The sequence below is a fragment of the Fonsecaea nubica genome (genome assembly GCF_001646965.1).
Source record: "Fonsecaea nubica strain CBS 269.64 chromosome Unknown Scaff73, whole genome shotgun sequence".
Classification (NCBI taxonomy): domain Eukaryota; kingdom Fungi; phylum Ascomycota; class Eurotiomycetes; order Chaetothyriales; family Herpotrichiellaceae; genus Fonsecaea; species Fonsecaea nubica.
Window position 1 is genome coordinate 123,158 of NW_019173746.1, and position 22,330 is coordinate 145,487.

At 52.2% G+C, this 22,330-nt stretch overlaps 6 protein-coding genes and 1 non-coding gene across 7 annotated transcripts; 3 read left to right on the forward strand and 4 right to left on the reverse strand.

Moving 5' to 3' along the window:
• Window positions 1-460: 460 nt before the first annotated feature.
• On the reverse strand, window positions 461-3,262 carry AYO20_08795 (hypothetical protein; the record flags this gene model as incomplete). The annotated part of the gene is made up of 1 exon (XM_022647071.1): window positions 461-3,262. One exon carries the CDS (start codon window positions 3,260-3,262, stop codon window positions 461-463), a length of 2,802 nt encoding a protein of 933 aa, XP_022496991.1.
• A 6,978-nt stretch (window positions 3,263-10,240) lies between these two features.
• AYO20_08796 (hypothetical protein) lies at window positions 10,241-11,805 on the forward strand (the record flags this gene model as incomplete). The annotated part of the gene is made up of 2 exons (XM_022647072.1): window positions 10,241-10,666; window positions 10,735-11,805. 2 exons carry the CDS (start codon window positions 10,241-10,243, stop codon window positions 11,803-11,805), a joined length of 1,497 nt encoding a protein of 498 aa, XP_022496992.1.
• A 392-nt stretch (window positions 11,806-12,197) lies between these two features.
• On the reverse strand, window positions 12,198-13,667 carry AYO20_08797 (carbamoyl-phosphate synthase arginine-specific small chain; the record flags this gene model as incomplete). Its single annotated transcript, XM_022647073.1, has 2 exons — window positions 12,198-12,484; window positions 12,539-13,667. 2 exons carry the CDS (start codon window positions 13,665-13,667, stop codon window positions 12,198-12,200), a joined length of 1,416 nt encoding a protein of 471 aa, XP_022496993.1.
• Window positions 13,668-15,018: 1,351 nt separating this feature from the next.
• AYO20_08798 (hypothetical protein) lies at window positions 15,019-16,878 on the forward strand (the record flags this gene model as incomplete). The annotated part of the gene is made up of 1 exon (XM_022647074.1): window positions 15,019-16,878. The coding sequence occupies one exon, from the start codon at window positions 15,019-15,021 to the stop codon at window positions 16,876-16,878; it is 1,860 nt and encodes a 619-aa protein (XP_022496994.1).
• Window positions 16,879-17,635: 757 nt separating this feature from the next.
• On the reverse strand, window positions 17,636-17,706 carry AYO20_08799. The gene has a single exon. It is a non-coding gene; the product is annotated as a tRNA-Gly (tRNA).
• Window positions 17,707-18,231: 525 nt separating this feature from the next.
• AYO20_08800 (hypothetical protein) lies at window positions 18,232-20,167 on the reverse strand (the record flags this gene model as incomplete). The annotated part of the gene is made up of 3 exons (XM_022647075.1): window positions 18,232-18,373; window positions 18,430-19,320; window positions 19,377-20,167. 3 exons carry the CDS (start codon window positions 20,165-20,167, stop codon window positions 18,232-18,234), a joined length of 1,824 nt encoding a protein of 607 aa, XP_022496995.1.
• An 863-nt stretch (window positions 20,168-21,030) lies between these two features.
• On the forward strand, window positions 21,031-21,576 carry AYO20_08801 (hypothetical protein; the record flags this gene model as incomplete). Its single annotated transcript, XM_022647076.1, has 1 exon — window positions 21,031-21,576. The coding sequence occupies one exon, from the start codon at window positions 21,031-21,033 to the stop codon at window positions 21,574-21,576; it is 546 nt and encodes a 181-aa protein (XP_022496996.1).
• Between the last annotated feature and the right edge of the window lie 754 nt (window positions 21,577-22,330).

Genomic DNA, 22,330 nt, shown 5'->3' on the forward strand with positions numbered 1-22,330 from the left:
TGTATTCTGCTTCTGATCTGTACCGGAATGACAAAGCGCTATATTTCTCTTCTTCGTTGTCAGAGGATAACTGAACTTTTGAAGATGATGTTTATTCAGTTTTCAGGCTCGAGTCATGACTGTCGCCACAGCCTTGTAGTGCTTGGCGTCAGCCTGACACGTGACTGATATATATCTTTTCGACCAGAATCTTCTACGACAAATGTGAAGGCGCGTTTGATGGATCGATGTCGCTGTTTTGCGGATGGAGACCGTGGATGGAGGTGGCTCAGTTCGTGATTTCTTGTCCTCTTGTTCGGAATTACTTTTCATCATTAAAGTGTTGCTTAACCTAACAACTGCCAGTTAGAGGCCCCCTTTGCCTCGAGAACCTTTCCTGTTCGACCAAGATTTGACTTCAAATTTGCCCCCATAAATACACATATCCTCGTAAATGTCCATCAATATCGTTGCGTATAATTTATATCCAACCCCAGTTCTCCACGTCAGAACTTCCTTTGCGACTGGGCGCTGTAAGTCTTTCCTGCTCTGTCAGAGACGTGTCAGAAGCACTAGCTCTGAGCGATGCTAGCGACATGGTATCCGAGGAAGGGGCCGTGCTCGCTGCATCGCTTTTGTCCACTACTTTGTGGCTTTGGATGTTGAGGGTCCGTTCGTTGATACGATCTAGCGGAAAGCGAGAGCGAGAACCGGAGCTCGGCGGCCGCCTCTCAGCGAGTGCGCTTCGACACTTTCTGATCTGTCTGTGGCCCGAATGGGTGTCCCGACCAGGGGAGTCCTGAAGAGATAGAGAGTCTTGCCGGCCGTGAGTGTGTTTCGTTGGTGCAAACATATTCATGATGGTCTGTATTTGACTGGCTTGCACCTTGATTTTCTCTTCTTGCTCTAAGATTGTCACATAGTAGTCGTGCAGGTCTTGGTGCAGCTGTTTGACAAGATTAATGTCACCGCTATTCCATCGTCGACGCTTCCTCTGTTGGCTGCTTGGCTTAACTGGCGAGAGTTTCTCCCCGGGCGTCAGCCATTGGTCTTCACTAGAACTGCTCGGAGTTGGGCTGTCGATTCTTCCAGGGGACATGCTTTGGCCGCTCGAGTAGGAACGTGAGCGACGGAGTTTGAGAGCTTGCTCCCCTGACGGGCTAGTTCCTGCAGCTTTGCGTCTCGGGCTTTCCATTGGGCTGCCGAGAACAGCACCTCGTCTTGGACTCTCGCAAAGACTCAGCCTATTGGCCATGACCTCTCTGAGTTTTGAAGGGGTTCGTGTAGTCTTCGGACTTGTTGGTCCAGTGGCGCTGCCTGCAATGCTGAATCTTGGGCTTACAGCGCCGGCGCGAAAACGCGCGGTGACAGGGTCAGTATCGACGACGACGAAGATATTACTCTGACTGAGTTTCTGAGGCATGTTCCGTTGCCTTTCGCTTGATTTGGCTTTGGACAAGCGACCTGGTTGACGAATTCTCATTTCCGGGCTGTGCTGGCGACTATAGCAGGACGCAGTCGAAACACTTGTTGGTCGCGACTCGGGGACGGCTGGGAATCGATCGAGTTCATCGGCCTGGTATGTGAGAGCTTGTGGTGTTTTAGAGACGGAGGGTTTCTCGCAAGTTTGATGCTTTCCGACAGTGTCAAGCTTGCTCCTAGGACTGCGTGACTTGGCAAGATCGCGCATCCTCCGTTCTCGGACTTTGTCGGCTCGAGTGCTTTGAATGGAACGGTGCTCGAGGTGAAGACAAATTTGCAGAGTCTCATCACGACCTCCTTCCACCCTGGACGAGTCTTGGGAGGGTTTGGCGACACCAAGTTTTGCATCGTGTGCTTCAGGCGGCAACGCGGGCAGTGGTATGGTGGGAGGAGGTCCGCTGTACCGACTGTCAGAATCCACGGATCCATTTCGCTTGATTTCCACATCGATGGTGTAGTGCGCCATCTTTTGGACTTGGGCTTCTATTCCTGCCAGAGTATTGGCGCTTTTGGCTGAACGAGCAGAAGAGAGACGAACTACAGGCCCTGTATGTGTAGGCCTGGGCTTCAAGTTGGGAGTGGAGCCATGGGACAGGAGTCGCGAATTCATCTGACGAGATTGGCCTGAAGATAAAACCACTGACCGCGACTCGTTCTGCGCATTGTGAAGAACGGTGTCAAGACTGCTGAGAGTGTTTTTTGAAGCTTGAGCTGCTAATTCCCGACGCTGAGGGGGGAGAGCTGAGACGGCCGGGGTGGCTTTGTCGTCCAGAAGAGAAATTGTCGATTCTTTTGGGGACGGTGGCAGTGGTTTGAAGGCATATTCCGAGGGTACGAGTCTGCGGACAGGCTTCTCGGATATTGGAGCGAAATCGTGGGACATGTGTTTACTTGTTGTTGTTGATCGCATGACGACAGAAGGCACCGTCGAGGTGGTCGGCAGCGAGCGATCGTTATCGACTTTGACGTTTTTCAATACAGTTCTGCTTTGGTTTGAAAATCTGTCGTTGATGACTGGACCACGAAGTGAGGGCATCGACGACGAGCTTGCAAGCCCGGTACACCCACCATGTTCCATAAGGCATGATCCAAGGACCCCGTTGGTGAGAGTCGTGCTTGGTTCGCAACAGGTTGGGTGACTATCGCCTTCCAGAGTGCTTGCGCGCCTCGAATGAGTGGGCACGAACACTAGAGCTGAGGGGCGCCGGCCCGCAGCATCCTGGCGTCTCGTCGTCGCTTTTCGAGTTCCGGTGCGTCTGCTCGGCCACACGTTAGAGCCTGCGCGAGGTACCTTGCTGATGAGAGGCTTGACGCATCGCCAGTAATACGCGGCACTTTGCACGCAGAGGCCGCCATGAGGAGAAGCCGCGCTGGCATCGCTGATATTGCGGCGGGCTTTTGGACGTCCAAGACTCTTGGCCATCGCTCTAGGTAGACCATAATGTGGCTGTAAAGAGAGTGGGCGTCCGACATGTTGATTGCTGACGGCAACCGAAGAACAACGATTCCTAGCTGGAGAGCGGTTTTGGTGGTCAAGAGAACTTGGAGCTGCCTCCATTTCTGCGCGCGACCAGGCATACATTTTGGCCCATCTTCTGGATTGCCGGAACTGAGGCATGTGTGCTCTGGACTTGGGATCACAGCCCGTTGGAATATTAGGGCTGGGGCACGGCTCGCCGTAGTTATGCCATTCCGGTTGGGAGCTCTCGAGGGTGATTTGAGACATCTGTGAGAGTCTGGGAGTCGTATCTCTAGCAAGCAGAGGCACGCCGACCGGGCCATCAATCGGCGGCAGCGCCATGATTGGTTCCGATGTTTCCATGGTCGCCTCGGTGTCTCGCATGTAGAGAATGTCTAGCCTTGCCTGCAACATGGGCAGCGAGTGATCCAATGGATACCGAGGTATCCAGGACGTGCTGATCTTGAAGGGGTTCAGGTAAATAGAAAGATCCAAGTCAAGTTTGTTGACAAACACGTAAGGTTGAGGACAGGTAAATTAGTAGCTAGGTCAATGCACCTCATTTCAAGGGCGTGCGTGACGGGTGGACGAACAGAGGGGAACATTCCAGGGTCGCAACGAGTATAAATGGACCACGTTTGTCAACGCTCAGGGTGAGCGATGGAGTCCGAAAGGCATGATTTGAGATGTTTGCGGCTGGCATGGATTGAGGCAAAAGCCATGTCCCGTATCTCGAATCCCTTTGTGGGCGAGGGAGTCTCTGCATCCAAGCCATCGCAATACCGAATGCAGCAGAGAGTGGCGACCACAAGTAGAGATGCATGCTCAGCAACCAATCGATAGAGGCGAATAAATGCCGGCAACAAGGATCCGAAATGGTGGCTGCGACAAGCACGCAAGGGATGGATCTCGGTGTACGGAGTCAAGTGGCTCGCATGGGGCAGCAGCATTGACGTGCATCTTGGGGGGGCGACGGGGTTGATATTATTGGGTGGTTAGTCGGCGATGGGCAAGGATGAGTATGTCTAATTGGACTCGTAAACCCCTAGTGGCCCCCTAGCTACCCTAGTGCCACCAACTTCACTAGCGCCATCTGTCAAGCACAAACTCCACAAACACAGCAAACTCAGCCCAACAATGGCTGTCCGCATCATCCACTTCCATCCACAAACAATCCAATGTGGAATGGTGCAAGGCCTACAAAGGTGTGAAAGCTGGAAAAAAGCTGGAAATGTTCAAAGGCGGGGAGCCGACACACGACAAAGTCTGATTCCTTTCTCATCCACCTCTTCTCCCCAACCCAAAAGTCAATGACTACATTCAGCAGCTCTCTGCCGCCCCCCCTTGCTGCATTGAGATACCCATTGTCCGTGCCTTTTCACTTCCCTGCGGCAGCAGTTTCCAAAACCTTCATCCTGCGGTCCTTATCCTCCCATTCCTCCCATCCCGTTCAGCCCGTCTCACATGTTGAGGAGGTTTGTGCCAATCACCTGTACGTAATTCGGACTCCTTGCAGGCGGCCTTAACTTCTGAGAGCAGCCACCGGCTCATCTGGGAACTGCCATCTTGGGTTGACTTTGCTAACCATCTTGCCACCCCGTGTAGGCCTAGGATTAGTGTCCAATGACCCCAAAGTCCTCAATCACTGCCCCCTTAGCCTGAGCTGGGAGCGCTCAGCCTAGTTCCTCCTCCTTGAGTTAAACAAACAAAGTTCAGAGAGCTGCATAGACAGTGATGCTGGAGGAAAACTAGGTGCTCGCAGCCGTACACGACAGACAGATTGCGGAACAATATTCGATGCAAGGGCCTGCTCCTTCGCAGGATGACGTTGCCCCTGGGAGTAAGATTGGTTCCCCCCAAGCCTTGCTGGCCAGGTGTTTTCAATACCCTGTCTCTGGATCTCATGGCTTTCGCAACTGCACGGACCTTTCGATCCTCGGGCCTTCGTGCCGGATGTGCGCGTGGGCGAACCAGAGAGCGCTCTTGTGCTAAGAAAACCTATCTTGGGCTACCGACGATCATCTCCTAGTCAGGACATGGCTAGGTTCTCTTCCCCACCTCTCAAAACATCAACGACAGTCGCGAGGCAAGTCGACTTCTCGGTGTCTAGAGGCGCACATCACCAGGATCATGGTGTCGAAGCGTCGCGCAAATAACATCAATCTACGACAGCGCGCGTATTCCTCTGGAAGCTCGCCCTCCAGTTGTACAGTGGGCGATTTGCTGCCTGGCTCAATTCTACGGCTGCTGGAGGCATCACCCGCACGACCGACCTTCGGAGTCAGGCTCGGACCTCGTCATTTCCGCCCCTAATGTGGATATCATACTTTCGTTGCTCGGTTGTCCTTATTTGCAGTGGCGCCAGGTGGCCATGGAACTCAGATTTTGTCTCAGCCAGTCTTTGTACACAGAAGCACCTAAACGACACAATCTTAGCTGGCGATTGCGAGCTAAGTTCGACTGATCACAACCCCGGTACGGCACAATGGCAGTGGACTAGCGCCTTCCTTCTTTCCACTTGAAGCTAAGGGCTTAAGCCATCGAACAATTTATGTTGTCATTCAGCAGATCAAGCGTCTCGTCTCGCTCTTGTATCTGGGGGTTGAGTGCGCTTGTCCGCTTTCTCAGACCGCCGTCTTGCCTGTCCGGAAGAAACCTCCCTGAACCCCAGACCGAGGAAGCATCGCCATCTTGAGTGAATGGCGCCTGGAGAATGCTATATGGAAGAGGGGTATCATTGTTTGCCAAGTCTCGAGTCAGATGTCCTGATTACTGGTTCTCACCATCTCCATCGACAGCAACGTTGATGTACAGAGACCCTGAACAACGTCCGCCGATCGAGCCCTGCATATCTGAACTACCATTTCAACACCCCCCTAAAGTCACCACGATGCGCTCCAACGAGGATTGTCGCAACCAGGGCAAGAAATGATATGTCGCAAAACCATAAACCCCCGCATGTGCAACCAGGGTCTCCGGGTAGGGGTAAGTTTTCTTGGGAAAATCTTGCTGTTGACAGACCCCACCGGCAAGTCCTTCCGTGTAGCCTTGAGGGGTGCAAGTTCGGCACATCCCCAAGCGGCACCAGGAGATTTATGCTGCACGAGTTGCGCATGGCATTTTTGCGAATCAGGGTCTTCAACCGACGATGATCATTTCCTTTCGTTGCTACCCTAAGCACAGCTTCGGTCCCAGGTTGCGGGGACCTCGCCGACCACATTGGACGAGGGGCTGTTATCCACCACGAACGCTTCGTGCACCACTATCGATACCTCCTGAACCTCTTCGGTTGCAGTTCCGACAAACTGAGTATCTTCTGCTGCATTGGTGCTTGATAGGGCTCCATCTGCCTGATATCGAGTTCACGCGAGACTAGATATGGTCTCTCGCTTCTTAGACGTACACGTTCACCAAGGCTCACCCGACAGCCGAAAGCCATCTGTGCATTCATTGAAAACGATCAGCGCGTGATTCTGTCTTTGCCGGTTGCACCAGTTTCCCCTGCGAGGACGAACTAGATTTGGACAAAATGGTCTTGACACCAGTCACCCTTTCGACGGCTCCTGGCTCCACCGATTGCAACGCATCAAGCTTGCACTGACTCAAACGGAGTAAGATCTGTTAAAGTTCCAATGCACAGGAGTATTGCCATTTACAGCCATCCAGAACCTCCATCTTCTATCTCATTTGGGACGGAGATTCTCCTTACTCCACAAGTACGAGCGACAAACTTTCGGATTTTTTAATCAAATCTTCTCTGGGTTGTGTCGATACAATCCTACCCATTAGCTTGCCAGCATGGAGACACGATCGGCCTCTCCACTGACTTCTCCTTTTCCTGAGTGACTTAACGTGATGTTTGAGAGAGACATTCTCCAGTCAGATATCCCAGAGTCAACCGCAACACAAGACAAGACTACTTGCTGGTAGACACCGCATTGAAAAGGGGCAAGTTGCCATTCTGAGTGGTTGTCAGTATCGAGAATACTGTGAGCATTTATGAGAGCTGAGGTGCAATGACTTGATGGGCTTTCGCGACAAAAACCAGCAGTTTGGTACCTAAAGTATTGACCGACAACATGAATCCACCACCACTGAAGCAGGACTTGACTGGCTGATCGGATCACAACGGTCAAAATCGACAGAGAAGTCTGGAAAGGGTGGATTCGAAACGCTGTTAAGATTGTTAAAATGCTGCCAGATGCTGCGGTGGGCGGACCAATCCATGAATCTCTGCGCACCTCCCCCGTCACTGTCAACCCAGTGATCAAAACGTTGAAAGTCTCCGTCGACGAGGCCAACTGGCCATCATGAATGGGTAAGCAGCAAGCAGGTAATGCAGTATCTCGATCCGTAAAGTTGAGAACACGTGGGCTCATTACCCGGAAGGCAATGCGCACACTCGACACCCAAAGACCCGGTGGGTACCTACCTGACCCTGCTTCTTCGAAAGACTTCTCGAAGACTTCTCACAGACGTGACTCCCTACTGAGCGACGCGTTATCAACGTCCACACGTGTCTGCGACCAAGAGTTCTGACAACTCCAGGCGTTGGACTCTGGCATACCCGCCGCTAGTCTAACTGAGCCTGAGTTGGTGCAGTGGACAGAACTCCTGACAAAAGACGTTGAATTTGATCCGAGACAATATAGCATAGCAGGACAGTTATCGAGAAAGACATGGCATTCTGATGAGCGTCCTCGGCATGTTCCAGGACCGAGGCACCCAGTCTCGGTGGCACGTTCGAGGAAGAAGCCTGGCTTCTGGCACGTGGTATGCTCTTTGGGCGCGACTTTCACCCATCACATCGAAATTGACGTATAGACTGCAATGGTGGCCGTGCATACTACGGCCAGATCAGCTTGTTCTGCCTATATTTTACTCTTCTGTGGATCGGGTTCAGAGTCAACTCGCAGGGGAACCAAGACCGTTACTGTCCAAAGGTAGGGAAACGAATATCGTGCTCCAGTCTTGATGGGACTAGTTGTCAAACACTGTTCTCTACGACAGCGACACACGACGGCGATACAATGCGCAACTCCTGCCTATGAAGAGTGACGGCTGCGTGGTATTGCGAAAGGGGACGTGACTTTCCACCTTGCGCGGTTGACAAAGCAGGACCGAGATCCCGAGACGCAAGGACACATTTCTCTGTTCTGTGATTCAAATACAATATATTCGTCGGCTTACTAAACCCAGTTCCTATAGACGAGTATAATCCTTGACACTTTCGCAGCAAAGATACGCTCTCGGACCGAGCAGAGCTGTCGGATTGTATAGAGCAATGGAAAAGGCTCTCTTTTGTCCCTTATTCCATCAAAGAAACCTGTATGCAATGTTGATCGCTTCAATGTTGCCCCTGTACATAGACCCTTTCGCGATAACAGCAGACGTCAAAGGCACGACGAACGATAGGTCGCGTTATAACCTTGGTCTTCCAGTCCGTCACTCAAGCGCAACGCCCATAATTCCCCAGTCTAGTTAGTGCTGAGAGCGTAAGGAGATAGGATATGTGAAATGGAAAGGTCGGCACGGCAGATGGAAACCATTTTTGTGTGGTAACGTCCGAAATGGATTGGTGCATGCAATCGCAAGGTCCAACGGTCCCTATTTGACCATCGCCAATGGACCATTGCACACAAGTCGAAGCCTACCTGGAACTTCGCACCTCCGAGTCCAAGTGTCCGCGAGTCTAGCGAAGACAGCATAATTGCTTATGTGTGAAGCTTGAGGGGTTCGAAGCCTGTATTAGATAATGTGATGAATGCGACCAAACCTGCAGCTATGCACACGCGTTGGACCATTCACCGAATCTGGTATCGCTGGTCTTGCCTGATAGGGAAAGTGTAGGTAACGCACCCCCATCCTTGTAATCGGGTCGGCCGAACAAAATTCATCGGGAGTCTAGGGAGCGCAGATAGCGAGCATAAAAGCTCCTTGGCAATGATGAGGAGGAATTGTATCGAGTATTTTGCACCTTTTGAGTCCTTGAAGCCTCGTATAATTGTGGAGCCATGGGCCTCTGTGAGTTTTTATTATTCAGCGACAACCCGCCAATGACTGCGCCGTCGGGGAACTCTGAGGCGTGGTTGTCTCGCTTAGAGCGCACAGGGCGGCTTCACGCAGTGGGGGCTAGAAGGGGAATTGTGTATCGTAGCCAGCGAGAATAATGCTGTGTAGCGTCACAGCTTGCCTAAGAAATTTGTCAGAAGCTTGAACGCGAAGCTGGAGTGATTTGAACCATGTGATGGGGACGGGGAGTCCAGCTTTGCTCCCGAGGCTGAAAGCTGTATATCAAATAATACAGGCTAGTATAGGGATGGCTCGGTGGCTTGGTGGGTGTTTGGTTGGCTGCTGTTTGTGTACCTGGGTGCGTTGGTGCCTAGTAGTAGGTAGTCCATGGTAATATTTGAGAAAGAAAGACAAAGCCGCCCGACTCAGCCCCGTGATTGCCAAGAACTGCGCCTTTCCCCATTAGGAAGCATGAGACGGACAGCAACAAAGATCCAAGTCAGCAGCCCATGGACCTGTTCAACCTCTCGTAGCGTCCCATCCTGCTCCCGACCATCGTCGCTAAACTCGTAAATGATCCCTAGGGTGTGCTTTTCAAAATACTGACGCAATTGCCTATGACCCCTGGCCCACTTGGAGTCAGCCACAACGCCCCAAGCACGACCTTGATCAGGTATGGCGCACGCTAACATTGGTCCTGTTTCTGGCCTTAGGGCCTCGTCTGCAGTCGACGAAGAAATGGAAATCCCCGGCCGGCGATTTCAAACGTCTCAAACCTATGCCACCGTTTCTTTGGGCACTGGAGCTGCCAGTTGGGGCTGAGATCCCCCGTTCCCTCCGAGCCTGCGAATGATCGTCCCTGCGTCAATATGTCTACCGTTTGTCCATGTGGAACCCGCTGAAATGGGCATGAGCATGTCCCAGTGGTGGCCGTGACGGGAACCCACAAATCCTCGCAGGGATACATTATCCATCGGGTCTGATATAAAGTATGGTCCTCCCGTTTGGGGCATCAATGGACGAGATGCAGATAGTGTCGACTTTTTCTTCAACAACATGGTTGGTGTTCCCGGACGCAGTAAGGGTTGTCATACGTGTTTGAAAAGAAGGGTCAAGTGCGGTACGTGAACCATCTGTGGTGGTGTCTCAGGGGATTCGTCTTCTAGACCAATAGCTGACTCTCGTGGCGTTCCAGATGAAGCCCGTCCGACCTGTAAGCGATGCGAAAAGGCAGGATACGCATGCGCTGGCTATGAGAGAAAGCTGGAGATGCGTTTCCACACGTTTGCAGATCAGGCGGAACCAGCCATGTCACCGTCCACAAAGACCAGCAAAGATCCCCCCTTGACGGCTGGAGGTGTGCCCGAGGATCTTGTACTCAGGTCCAATGACAGCCCGCCGAGCTCGAGTGCCATACCCAAGGAGCTGAGCTTCGTGGCCTTCAGAGACAATATCCAGTTCTCCTATCTCTTTGACAATTTCGTGTGGAGCAGCTATGGTTCGCCGTGGCTCCAGATGTCTGCTGAGGGAAAGCTTGACGCCCTGTCACTGGAGGCCTGTCGAGCGTTCTCTCTCAGCATCTTCGGGAGGCACCATCGGCAAGCCGAGATAGAAGTAAACGGCGCCATACATTACGACAAGACAGTTCGGGCCCTATCATCTCGACTGTCGAATGTGGGGGCGCCGGGTAGTGAGAATCTGATCGTACCTATCATGATCCTTCTCATGCACTCCGTGAGTTAGCTGCAACCCTCGCTTACCAGGGGTGCCTCCGCAGGCTTACCAAACAAAATATAAAACAGTCGAGCACCCCAGACCCTCAGGCCTCTGCGTTTCACATTCAAGGACTGCTGAACCTCATCCAAATCTGCGGCCCAGAGAGGTTTGCGACCGGCGCGTTGAGGCTCGCATTTGAATCATGTCGGGCCACGCTGGTAAGCGAACTTGAGAGCCTCCCCTCACGCCGGATGTTGAGCTCCGTGAACGCTGATGTACCTTCTTCGCCGCCGCAGGTTACCGTGTCGCTGATCACCAGGACGCGAACTTTTCTAGAGCAGCCGGAATGGCTGAGCGAACCGTGGGCGACGTGCGGCGAATACAACAAAACCCCACAGAATCGCCTCGTCGACATCCTGGTCCACATCCCCGGGTTCCTGCAGGACCAGGCGCAGCTCGAACAGGCATCGTCGGAACAGTTTCGGCTCGAACTCATCCAGCGGATTGAGTACCAGATCGCCAAAGCCCACAACTGGCGGTGGCAGTGGGAAGAGATGAACCCGACGGTCGCGTGGGAGGTGGACCCGGAGACGCTGCCCATGGCCGACCAAATCCTCGCCCAGCCGCGCCCCATCCGCAAAGTGCTGGTCTTCTCCTCCTTCACAAAGGCCACGGAGCTGGCGCTCTACAACGCCATCCTCCTCTTCCTGCTGGGCCTGCTGTGGACGCTAAAACCCCCGGAATCAGACTCGCCGGCGGACGTCCGCCTCTCGAGCCCGTCCGCCCTCTTCCTACCCGGCGACGTCGACTCGCTGGTCGAGCCGGCCGTCGAGATCTGTCGCGCGTTCGAGTTCCAGCTCCTCGCCGCCAAGAGCGGGCGCGACTCGGCCCTGTTCTGGCTGTTCCCGCTGGGCCTCGCGAGCAAAGCCCTCGAGGACAACCCGGACTACATGGCCTGGATCAAGAGCATGCTCGACATCTCCCAAGTCACGCGGGGCTACGGCACCGGCGCAAACACCTACGGTTTCGGTTTCTACCGCCTGCCCAAGATCCGCCGGAAGCGCTCCAACGAACGGCCCATGATCCAGCCCCAGTACGACTCCGACTTGCTCAGACAGATCTCTGAGGGTTCCTCTTCTCCCGATGCACTGCCGTGAGACACCTGGACCCCAGTTCTGGATTTGATAGCATGCATGGGGCGTTGGTTGCGACTCGGGGAGTGAGTGAATGACAGGGGAGAGGAGTCTGGTAATATGGGGATCCAACATGAGATTTCAACCTTGGTTTCTTCTCTTCGGTACTTTTTTGACTTGTCATGTATATGGGCACACTGGCGCTTTTCTTTTTCCTTTTGAAAGGTTCAACGTTGGGGGTCACAATGAAGCAGCAGTAGCGAGGAGTACGGTGTAGTCAGGAGTTCACGTTGTAATTCGAGTACAACAATCAAATAGTCAATTTCTGAAACTTGCTATTTCTCAAACAAAAAAGTTATTCGATTCCCCAAGGTGCGCCAAATATCCGTGGTTTCCACATTCGATTGATTGGTTCGTTATGCTGCGCCAGCTGCGTATACGCGCTCAGGTTCCTGCGTCGTCGAGGCCATCATGTTCTGAATGCCTTGGGTCAAGTCGACACCCACTCGCTCCTTCGCCAGGAGATCGACCAGGAGAGGACTTGGTTTGCTGTCTCGGTAAGGCTGAGACGCCGCCTGGCTCTCCTTGTATTTCTGTACATTGTCCAGGTACATGTCGAACAAGTATGACGAGTCAAGCGGACCACCCTTGGCTTCCGGATGGAACTGCGTCGAGAAAATGGGTCGAGATTCGTGGATAAGACCTGTATGGCATTGTCAGAACTTGAAACCCGTCACTAACCAGAACGACAGCTTACCTTCGTTAGAGTTGTCGTTCAGATTGAGGAAGTAAGGCTTCCAGCCTTTTGGCAGGGTTGCTGCATCCACCGCATATCCATGATTCTGGCTGGTGATGTGGCATTTCCCGGTCGTAAGATCGAGAGCTGGGATATTGTGTGCTCGATTGCCATACTTGAGTTTGACGGTCCTGGCTCCAGCGGCCAAAGCAAGGAGCTGGTGGCCCAAACAGATTCCAAAGATGGGAATTTGAGACGAGTCCATCAACTTCCGCAGATGGTAGACAGTATCTTGGCAGTGGGTTGGATCACCAGGGCCGTTGGAGATAAAAACGCCATCGAAGTGATGAGCAACCTTGTGGATCGGATAGTCGAATGGGAAGACAGTGGCACTGGCACCTCGGCTGACGAGGCTGCGAAGAATATTCTCCTTGACACCACAATCGATCACGGCGATGTGGGCATTAGGAGACGCAGCGCTGACATGAAAGGGAGCTTTGGTGCTGACCTTTCGCACAAGGTTGATCTGCTCCGGATCAATAAAGGCTTCGTCCTGATCTGCGTCGTATTCTTCTCCGATGGTGATTCTAGCCAGGCTGGAACCTTGCTCTCGCAAAAAGGTCACAATGGCCCGGGTGTCAACACCACTGATGGCTGGAACGCCTTCCCTTGCACACCACTCGCTCAGACTCTCCACAGCAGTCCAGTGGGAATATTTCTCTGCCACGTCCGCAACCACCACGCCCACTGCTTGAATGTTCGGGCTCTCAAAGTATTTCAAAAGGCCATGCTCGTCTCGAGCGTTGGAGGGAACACCATAGTTACCGATCAGGGGTTGAGTAAAGACCAGAATCTGGCCACGGTATGAGGGATCGGTGAGTGACTCAGGATATCCCACAAGCGAGGTAGTAAACACGGCCTCTCCCGAGACGTTGCTCCGAGCACCAAAGGATACGCCGTCGAAGATCGGTCCGTTACGGATGGTAAATGTCGCCCTTTCTCGAGTCGGGGTGGTGCTTTTGAACTGCTGTTGTCGAGTGGTGTTGTCCGCCACAGTCGCCAGCGATCGAGCTCGTAGGGCAGAGGCTCCCGAGAAGATGTTGGCCGCTTTGGGCAATAAAGTCGACTGTTTCAAAGCTTTTGAAAACATCTTGCAATATTATGACTCGTATATCTTTTTTTCCTTTCTTCCTGACCGCTAGTTTGCCTGGGCCTTCCACAAATGATCTACCGTCGGGGTCAGAGATGTCAAGAAGTGTAAAGGGGAGGTCGGTATTTACCACTAATGTAATCCTACAAGTCGATATGTTAGCAACAGATTGCAAATGACGTTGGTATTGTAGTGACACAAGGAAATGAGGTGCTTATCAGTGGGCTGGCGGGGACGGGCTTCAGGAAAGAGAAAAACAACTTACTTGAGAGGTGAAGATGCTGGGGAAGCACATGAACGCGATGGCGGGTTTCGTGCAGGCAAAATGGATGCAGAAAGTATCAGAGCCTTACGAAGGCAAGTCTTAGTTTCTCTGCAAGGTCGTTTTGCACAAAATTCTTTCTTCGCAGACGAAAAGAGAAAAGACGTAGGTTCTGTGGAGATGGAGCAGGAAGAGATTGGTGGAGGAGATCGATTGGACTGGGTCGGACAGGACAGGGCAAAGATTTCACCGCAGGCGCCGCAGGCGGAGGCTCTCATTCGACCAATCGCGAACCCAGCAAAAAATTTATCTGGCCGGTGCAAAAATTCTGCGGCGGGTGACGAAATAGGTGCAGCAAAGAATTTTGCAGCTAGCATCGAACATCGTACTGATGGAACAAATTCTTCATTCACACACGCAGACCGCGAGTTGCAGCACTCTATCACCATTTGCTATTGCTGTTCTTTGTCCTCACTCGATAACTTCTGGGCGGAACTGGAGCTACTTTTCACCGCAGACACGTGACATCGAGCATGATGTCAGCTGCGCCTTATCATGTATCTAACCTTTGGGCTGTTGGTGCAGCGAGACCAACGCAATGTGGTCGGGATATCTTTACGAGGTAGTAGTACCTGGTACCTTTACATAATATTGTGAGGCCATGACCACCTACCCCTGTACGAATTAGCAGACCACAAGCTTCTCGCTACTTGTAGTGACGCTTGATTGGCTACGATCCCGATACTGGCGAGGCTGACAAGGCTGAAACATCCCTATACCCTGGCTTGCCCCTTTTTCTCTGCTCATGGCCCCCGTTGCGCCCCTCTGCCGTCCGATTTGATCATAGCTTACCTCTTCTGGCTGACCCTCGTTCCGTTCTCTAGACTGCGCAGCCCTCTGTCGTCAACTCGACGGTACTAAAACATGCGCAGCAGCGGCCATCTGCCGACGACTGACCCTGCGATGCAGCCTGGCTTGCTGCTCTCCGAATATTCTATGAGAGGCGACTGGAGGCCTCCCTGACTCTCTTTCGAGCGAGGAACCCAATAACTAGCCTCTCGAGGCGAAGCCATACGCGAAGACCACGCCATGGCGAATGCTTCAGACATAATAACGTACATTGGCGTGCCGCTCGCCGTCTTAGGTGTTCTGCCCATCCTGTACACATTCATGCTTGCCATCCTTACACAGCGCCGGATACGCGCCGCCCTTGTCGACCACGGTCACAGACCTGTTAGCACGACACGCCCACACGATGGCTTTACCATCCGCAGCTCTCCAATGACCAGCCTGATCGAAGTCGAATTGCCTCGATATACCATTGCCCCTCTTGAACGCGGACATGACGATTATTGGAACACCACGGCAGAAGGAAGAGAAGCATCAGAAGAACATCACCATCTGCTGACACTGGACCGTGCAGAAAGCACTCTGTCCATGATCGAGGAAGGACGTGTGCGTGGCTTTTTGCGGGGTGGCAGCTGGCGAGGTTTCCACTGGAAAAAGCTCATTGTTGGTAAAAAGTTGTACAGGATCCAATATGAGGACGAATTGAGGGAACCGCCCGCGGAGGTAAGCTTTGAGGAGCTAGTGATATTTTTGCTGGATTGGGGTGCTGTTCCAGAAGGGATGGGGTGGGAGAAACTGAGGAGCGGCGGTTTGTGGACCCCGAGCGGGACGGTTTTGCTGAAGAAACCTGAAAATGATAACGATAGTGATGAGAGCACTAGAAAAAGAGGAAGAGGCGTTGACTGGGTGTTGCGAACAAGCATGCCCGATGATAGTGACGGGATATTGAGTCTGACAATACGATGGACTCGAGAAGAAACGACGTCCAGCAGAGTCTTGAGAGGAGCAGAAAGCCTTCCTCCAGGTTGGGGTCGACTGACTCAACCCGCCCTGCTTGAAGCTAATGAGAAACACAAAGAGAACGAGAAAGACTTACCGGCACGGATTGAGGGCCTGAAGTCGGCAAACAAATACAGCATGGACAGCAGCAGCTTCCGGTTCCACACCGAAGATAATCGCATCCAAAAACTCCTCTGGGAACGCAAGAACGTCGAAACGGGCTTCGTGTGCACACCTTTCCGAAACTACGAACAATCCTCCGCAGGGCTATGGTTTACCTGCGCGGCATCAGCTTTACTCGCACACAAAAACACCACCAGTGGCGGGCTCTGGGCGTTCGAAACTCCCACGGAGATCAAGACCTTTGTTCGTAAAGAAACGATTCCATGCGGTGTGATGGTCCTGCTCGGCCTTCTGGCCGAAAGCGACGCGCCGCAATGGACGTCTCAAAAGGACAATGTCAACGACGGGTTGGTTTTGGCACGGCAACACCAACACTGGCTTCAAGCTCGTATGGCTGCAGAGAGACTGGAGGCAACCATGCCAGTCGAACAAGCTCGGATTCACAAGATGAACAGAGAGGCGAATGAGAGACAGCAGCGGCACAATGACATGATGAACTCCTTTGCCGTGAAAAAGGAGAGGGAGGAAAGGAGGATTGTGGATGCGATCGCAAGTCCGAGGATGGACATCAAGCGCGTCAGTGAAGCATGCCTGACTTGGTTGATAGAGAAGGGGGAAGTAGGGAGAGAATGGACCGTGAACGACCTGGCCGAGGCCGTTTGTTATTTGATGATTGTGGATTTACAGGATCCAAGTAAAAAGCAGAACGAGGAAGGCCAGACGGAAGAGGACCAGGGCGAAGCAATGAGAATCATCGGGATCCTGGACGAATGGATGGCCTGGGCCACAGCTGGAGGAATGAAGAAACAACAGTACCATATGCTGGAGAGAGACCAGGATAAAGTGGCGTTTTGCTTCGCAGTTGCCCTTGTCGCAGTCATTGCGGACGCCATGGCTTCGAACAACGCAGTCATGGGAAAGGTGGGATCGGACATGCTCGAGTGTATGAGGTTGTGGAGAAAGGTTCGCCTAGGCTGAGAGAGGAAAAATGCTGGTGCTGGCAGAGTTTCGAGCCGCAAACCGGGGCAATTCTTATGATTGATTGACCTTCGGGCTTTATACCGGGCGGTGTTGGGAGGAGGAATACCGGGAATACCAAGTATACCTCATACGAATGGACCAAGTAGAGGTTTAAGATGTCTGAGTGTTTCGGTATAACCCCCTTGATTACATGCCATCCCAAAAGAGGTTAGCTCTCGGAAATCCCCCTCTCCTACCTTTGCCGTTCGCATATCAACCTCGGCCGCAGCGGGCGCTTATCTTGCGAAGTTGAAGGTGACGATGTGTCTCTACCTCTTTTGAGGCGTTGATAGATTCTTGAGCCCAAACAGAGTGTTTCTCTCTCTTCTCATCTGGATCCGCTCTGTCAGCTGATGAAGCATCTAACACGGCGCACCGTACTGGCTGCTACATGTGGTGGATCCAGCCAAAGTGGAATTTGCGGATGCACCTAACAAAGATTTTTTTGCCCGCATGCACACACGCACACATCATCCTCCAGTTCCACGCAGACATTCCACCCTAGCTGGTCAACTGATTCCTACCAAAGCAGCCTAGATTAGATGGGTTACCTGTCGCGAGCTCTGGGAGGTTTCCCCTCTGATACACACACGGCCTGAGAATTAACCGGTCGTCTTAACTAGCTACATATTCTCCATTCTTGAACACTCGCAATTCATACCTCCAAAAATGTATCAACATCAATCTCAAAAACACAACAAAAAAACAAAAGGCTTGCAAGATCCGTGAATCGAACACGGGTCTCATCGATGGCAACGATGAATTCTACCATTGAACCAATCTTGCGATCTGTTAACCTCGAGGTCACATCTGGATGTGACCTCAGAGGAGGGCAGTGAACCCTGTTGTTGGGAATATTCTCTGTGCGAATTCCTGACTCAATTTCGGACGGTTTGATTCATATAATGTGATTTTTGAACCGGTGGGTCTGTGAAATTTGGTGGGTACTCCTCCCTACAAGGCAAAGGAAGACGGATGAGGGCTGTGTAGAAGTATCAATGTCAATGAGATGGACAAGGCTAAGAACTTTGCGAGAAATGGCCACAGGACTCCTGAGGATTTGTAGCTTCGCTCTCCCTACACCGATCTACAGGCGGACTTTATTGTACTTCACTGCTTCGTAGCGCTGAACCGTTTGAAATGGATCTCTCCAGAGAAAACCTGCTCAATTTGACAATTTATACAAGTCATGCGACGCAGATTATGCAGTCCGAAACATATAACATCTCAATGCATTTCCCGAAATCTGCTCAACACGCCTCTTTCAAAGACCGGGACCCTAAACACAGGAATGAATCGAACGGATCATGGCTATGACCGTCCGAGGACTCTCTTCATGACTTCGCTCAACTTCTCGGTACAGTCATCTCGAAGGCCTGTTGATCGCCATGCAACGAACCGATCGGGTCTGACAAGAATACATCCATCTTCCTCGATCTCTCTCTTGCGCTCCCTGTTGGCAATACAAGTCAGTCATGGAAGCTTTGTCACGCGTGTGGGAAGACTCACCAATCCCGATATACATCGACCCATTCCTGTCCCCATCCGATCGTGTGGGCATTGATCTGCACACCAAGCTCCGTGCCAACTTTCTCGGCAGCCTCGACCCACTTCTCGCCTCCAATACCGGTAAGTAGACAGAATTGCCCTTTCCCAGCCAAGTCAATTGTCGAGGTGTGATCTTTGACGGGTAGGGTTCGATTCAGCCATGCATGAGGCAGCCGATGACCGGGGTAAGTGCTGACTTTGTGATGTAGAACAGCATCTTCGGGCCATTCAGGCTTGGGAGTACCGGCCTTGATCTCATCGTCAAGGTACACGGCTGTCGATTCGTAGCGGTGATTCATCTCCACACCGATACCATGGAATTCTTGACTCGTCCACTCGATTGCGGCGTTGACTCGCTTTCGCCGTTCCCGGGCCTCAGGTGTTGCTGTTTTGAGACTGTTGAGGATTTCCATTCTCTTCTCGGGTGTTTCTTCCATCAGACCCATCTCTTTCCAGACAGGAACGTGATCCCGGATACCCTGATTCGCTCGGGTAATTACACCCAAGCCAACGGGTTGCCGTTCGTGACTAAATGTCTCGAGAATAGAGGGAGACGCAAGGCCCTGGGTGACGTATTTAATCTTCCATGCCAAATTGAAAGCATCCTGTACGCAGGTGTTGGAGCCTAGACCGTTGAAGGGAGGGTGCCTGTGCACGGCGTCTCCGAGGCAGAAGATGTTTCCTTCGGAGTAGTACTCTGCCACGATCTCATTGATGTTCCATTTGGAGATATCAAGGATTTCCAAGGGAATGTCATCTCGGCCAACGATATCTTTGCATCTTTGGAGGTATTGCTCCCGGGTTGGCTCTTTCCACTCTGTCCCAGGTTTGGGGAAGAGAATGAACATCCATCTGGGAGCCTTGGTTAGTAGCTGCTGTACGACGCAAGAAATGAGGGTCTTGCTTACTCATTCCAGGGTTTGACCATCCTGATCAACCCGCTCCAAGCGAAGTCTGGGTACTCTTTTTCGGGTTGAAATACCCAGTGTAGGTTTCCCTTCCTGGCCTCGACGTAATCACTGAGATCCACTTTGACCAAGACATTCAAAGCCAATCCTTGGCCTGGCTTTCTGATCAACGGGATCTTGGCCTGTCGCAGGACTTGGCTCCGTGCTCCATCACACCCAAACAGATACTGAGAGCGGATGTAGTATTCGGCGCCAGTCAAGTCATCTCGTACTCGACTCAGGATTTTTCCGTCTTGTTCTTTCTCGTAACTGACGAAGCTGGTCCGAAACCTGACATCCCAGCCTTGAGCCGATGCTCGCTGAACCAAAATAGGCTCAAAAATCGTTTGAGGCAAGTCGACGTGATGGCAAGGAGTGGCTGCTTCGTATTCTCCATGTCTTTTCGGGTCATTGCCCCACGAATAAATTCGAGCATACTCTTCACCAGTCATATCATGACACCAGCGGGTGTGAACCATACAGTCGCCCTCCACTGCTTGGGACAGGCAAGTTTGTTCTAGGTCGATATCCCGGAGACATTCGAAAGCGGCTGGATTCGTAATGTGCGCCCTCGGTGTCTGTGAGGTTGTCGCTGCAGCAGCAATCATAATACCAGTCATTGAATAGGGCGGATGGGAAAGGAAGCACGCCAATGAGCCACCGGCTGGCCCCGCACCAATGATGAGGAGTGGTGTTTCCACCACCTTCGAAGTGATCTCGGGCATGCCGTTGGTAGTCACTGAGCCTGACATATTAGTGTCTGTGTCTGAGTCTGAGGGCTGGCTTTAAGTCTACTGATGAGATGAGAAGACTCAGTGTGAGAAGGATATGTGACCTCCCTCAATGTCGTGTCTTCACCATATATAGTCAGGATTCCGGAAATACCCCCTTTCCCCAGACTCCACCCATCTGACCCTGCGGGATGGGTAACGAACTGGGATGCCGTAAGAAGCCAACATGATGTCGGTCCACTCCCTCCATAAAGTTCGGCAAAGAGTTTGCTGGCATTCGTGCCTTCGGAACATGTCAAGGGACTGGGATCCTGAAGGATCCATGGCTCTAGACTCCGGCAGCCGGGATGGGGATTCAGTCGCTGGCTCGGGAAAAGGCGAGCGTGTCCATGGTTGGGCGAAGAAATTGCCCCAAACAAACTAGACCTCCCGGTGCTTGTAAAGACTCCCGTAATCAGGCCGGGAGATGTGACTGATGAGTGACATGAGGATAGTGCGGAACTTGGTGAGTTGGGGATGATGGAGGTGGCGGGCGCAGGCAGCTTTGGTGTCTCTTCTTTGGTGGCTCGTGACTCTGTACTCGGTACCCAACCGCAAGTCTCCCGTACCTGCGGCCAATGACATCATGGACTTCCCAGGGTGCTGGAAACGCTTCCACGGCTTCTTACTCACCCCAAGTCACTCCTCACTCACTTCCATCCTCAACTCTCCGCACATCGATTTCGTCTGTTGGTTGTTCAGCTCGTTCCCACATCATAGCAGTTACATTTACCCTCTCTGCTTACACGTCTTTGCCCCAAGTAGTCAGCATCTCCTCCTACCCCTCAGGGTCTTGCTCCCCGTTTCCGTTGTCGAGATCTTTAGTTTGGACTCAACCAAGCACGATGCTACTGCGAACCGTAATACGACCCTCCCTCTCCTTTCCTTCGGCCTTGAAATCGATATCTGCTCCTCTAGCACGGCCTGCTATCAAGCGACCTGTTCTTGTTGCATTCGGACTCACGGCCTCCCTGCCTTTCATCCAATCTTCGTCCATCATTAGGCTCGACTCTTCACCCTACTCACCACCTCCCGCGGGTACCGCTGAGTTTAGCAGCACCTCCTCAAATTCCCGCGGACCGAAGGTTCCCCTCACAAAAGATGGAAAGACAATCAATCCCGCTGCTGTCAAGCAAATAAGTTTGGGTTCCATACTAGGGCTGGCCGCAGGACTGGTGGTGTCGGCTTTTTCCACAAGCTTGACATTACTGATCGGACTGGGCATTGTCGTCTCGCAACTTGCCGCACGAAGAGGATATAATATCATACCAGTGGAGCGCTTACAGCGCTACTTCAAGAACATTGACCTGCGCAGTGCAATCAATGATAATCTGGCGTTTAAAATCAGTTTCGGACTTATGTTTGCCCTTTCCGCTTTCGGTGAGTTTTAGGGGGTCATCACTGACGATGGACGAACAACAATACCGTGGACAAAAACGACCTGCGCTCGCGTGTGAACAGGGGTATATCTTGCCCAAGGCTGGCGACTGGACCGGATCATGGACGCGTTGACCGAGATACGGTGATTCATAAAAGAAACCCTGTACAGAATATCGGAAGAAAAGTTTCAACAGATTACCTGGACGTGCAGGCCGATGTACTGAAGCGGAAGAGACACTTATAGGAAGAACCATGTCAAGAGGCATCTCCTGAAACCCAAATGTTGGCGAATGGGGGACTGCCAGGAATCTGAGTTGGATATTGTAATATCACCAGACCGATCGAATGTTCAAGGAATTCAAATCCAGATTTCCAAGACATGGATATCTTGCTAGATGGACTGAAATACAGACAAAATCATGGATTGTCGAAGACTCTACCACATCCACCGTTATCCACGATAAATTTGTCAAACAGACATAACATAAATGGGGATGTCCCCTTCGTGTTCAGGAGACCCTGCAACCAGAACCCCGAAAGTTGAGCTTGCTCAAACTTCTCGAGCCCTTTGAGCAAAGCAACATTTGAAGTGTCATGAGAATCCCATACCGTTGACGAGATAAACTTTCTACATATCTAATCTAACACGAAACATGCCCTGCTTGAAGGACGCAGACGCAATGCGCCTGGAATTCCAGCTCGCCTGTGAGTCTGTGCCGGGCTCGCTCCTTCTTCTCCTCCGCCTCCTCCTCCTCCTCCTCCTCC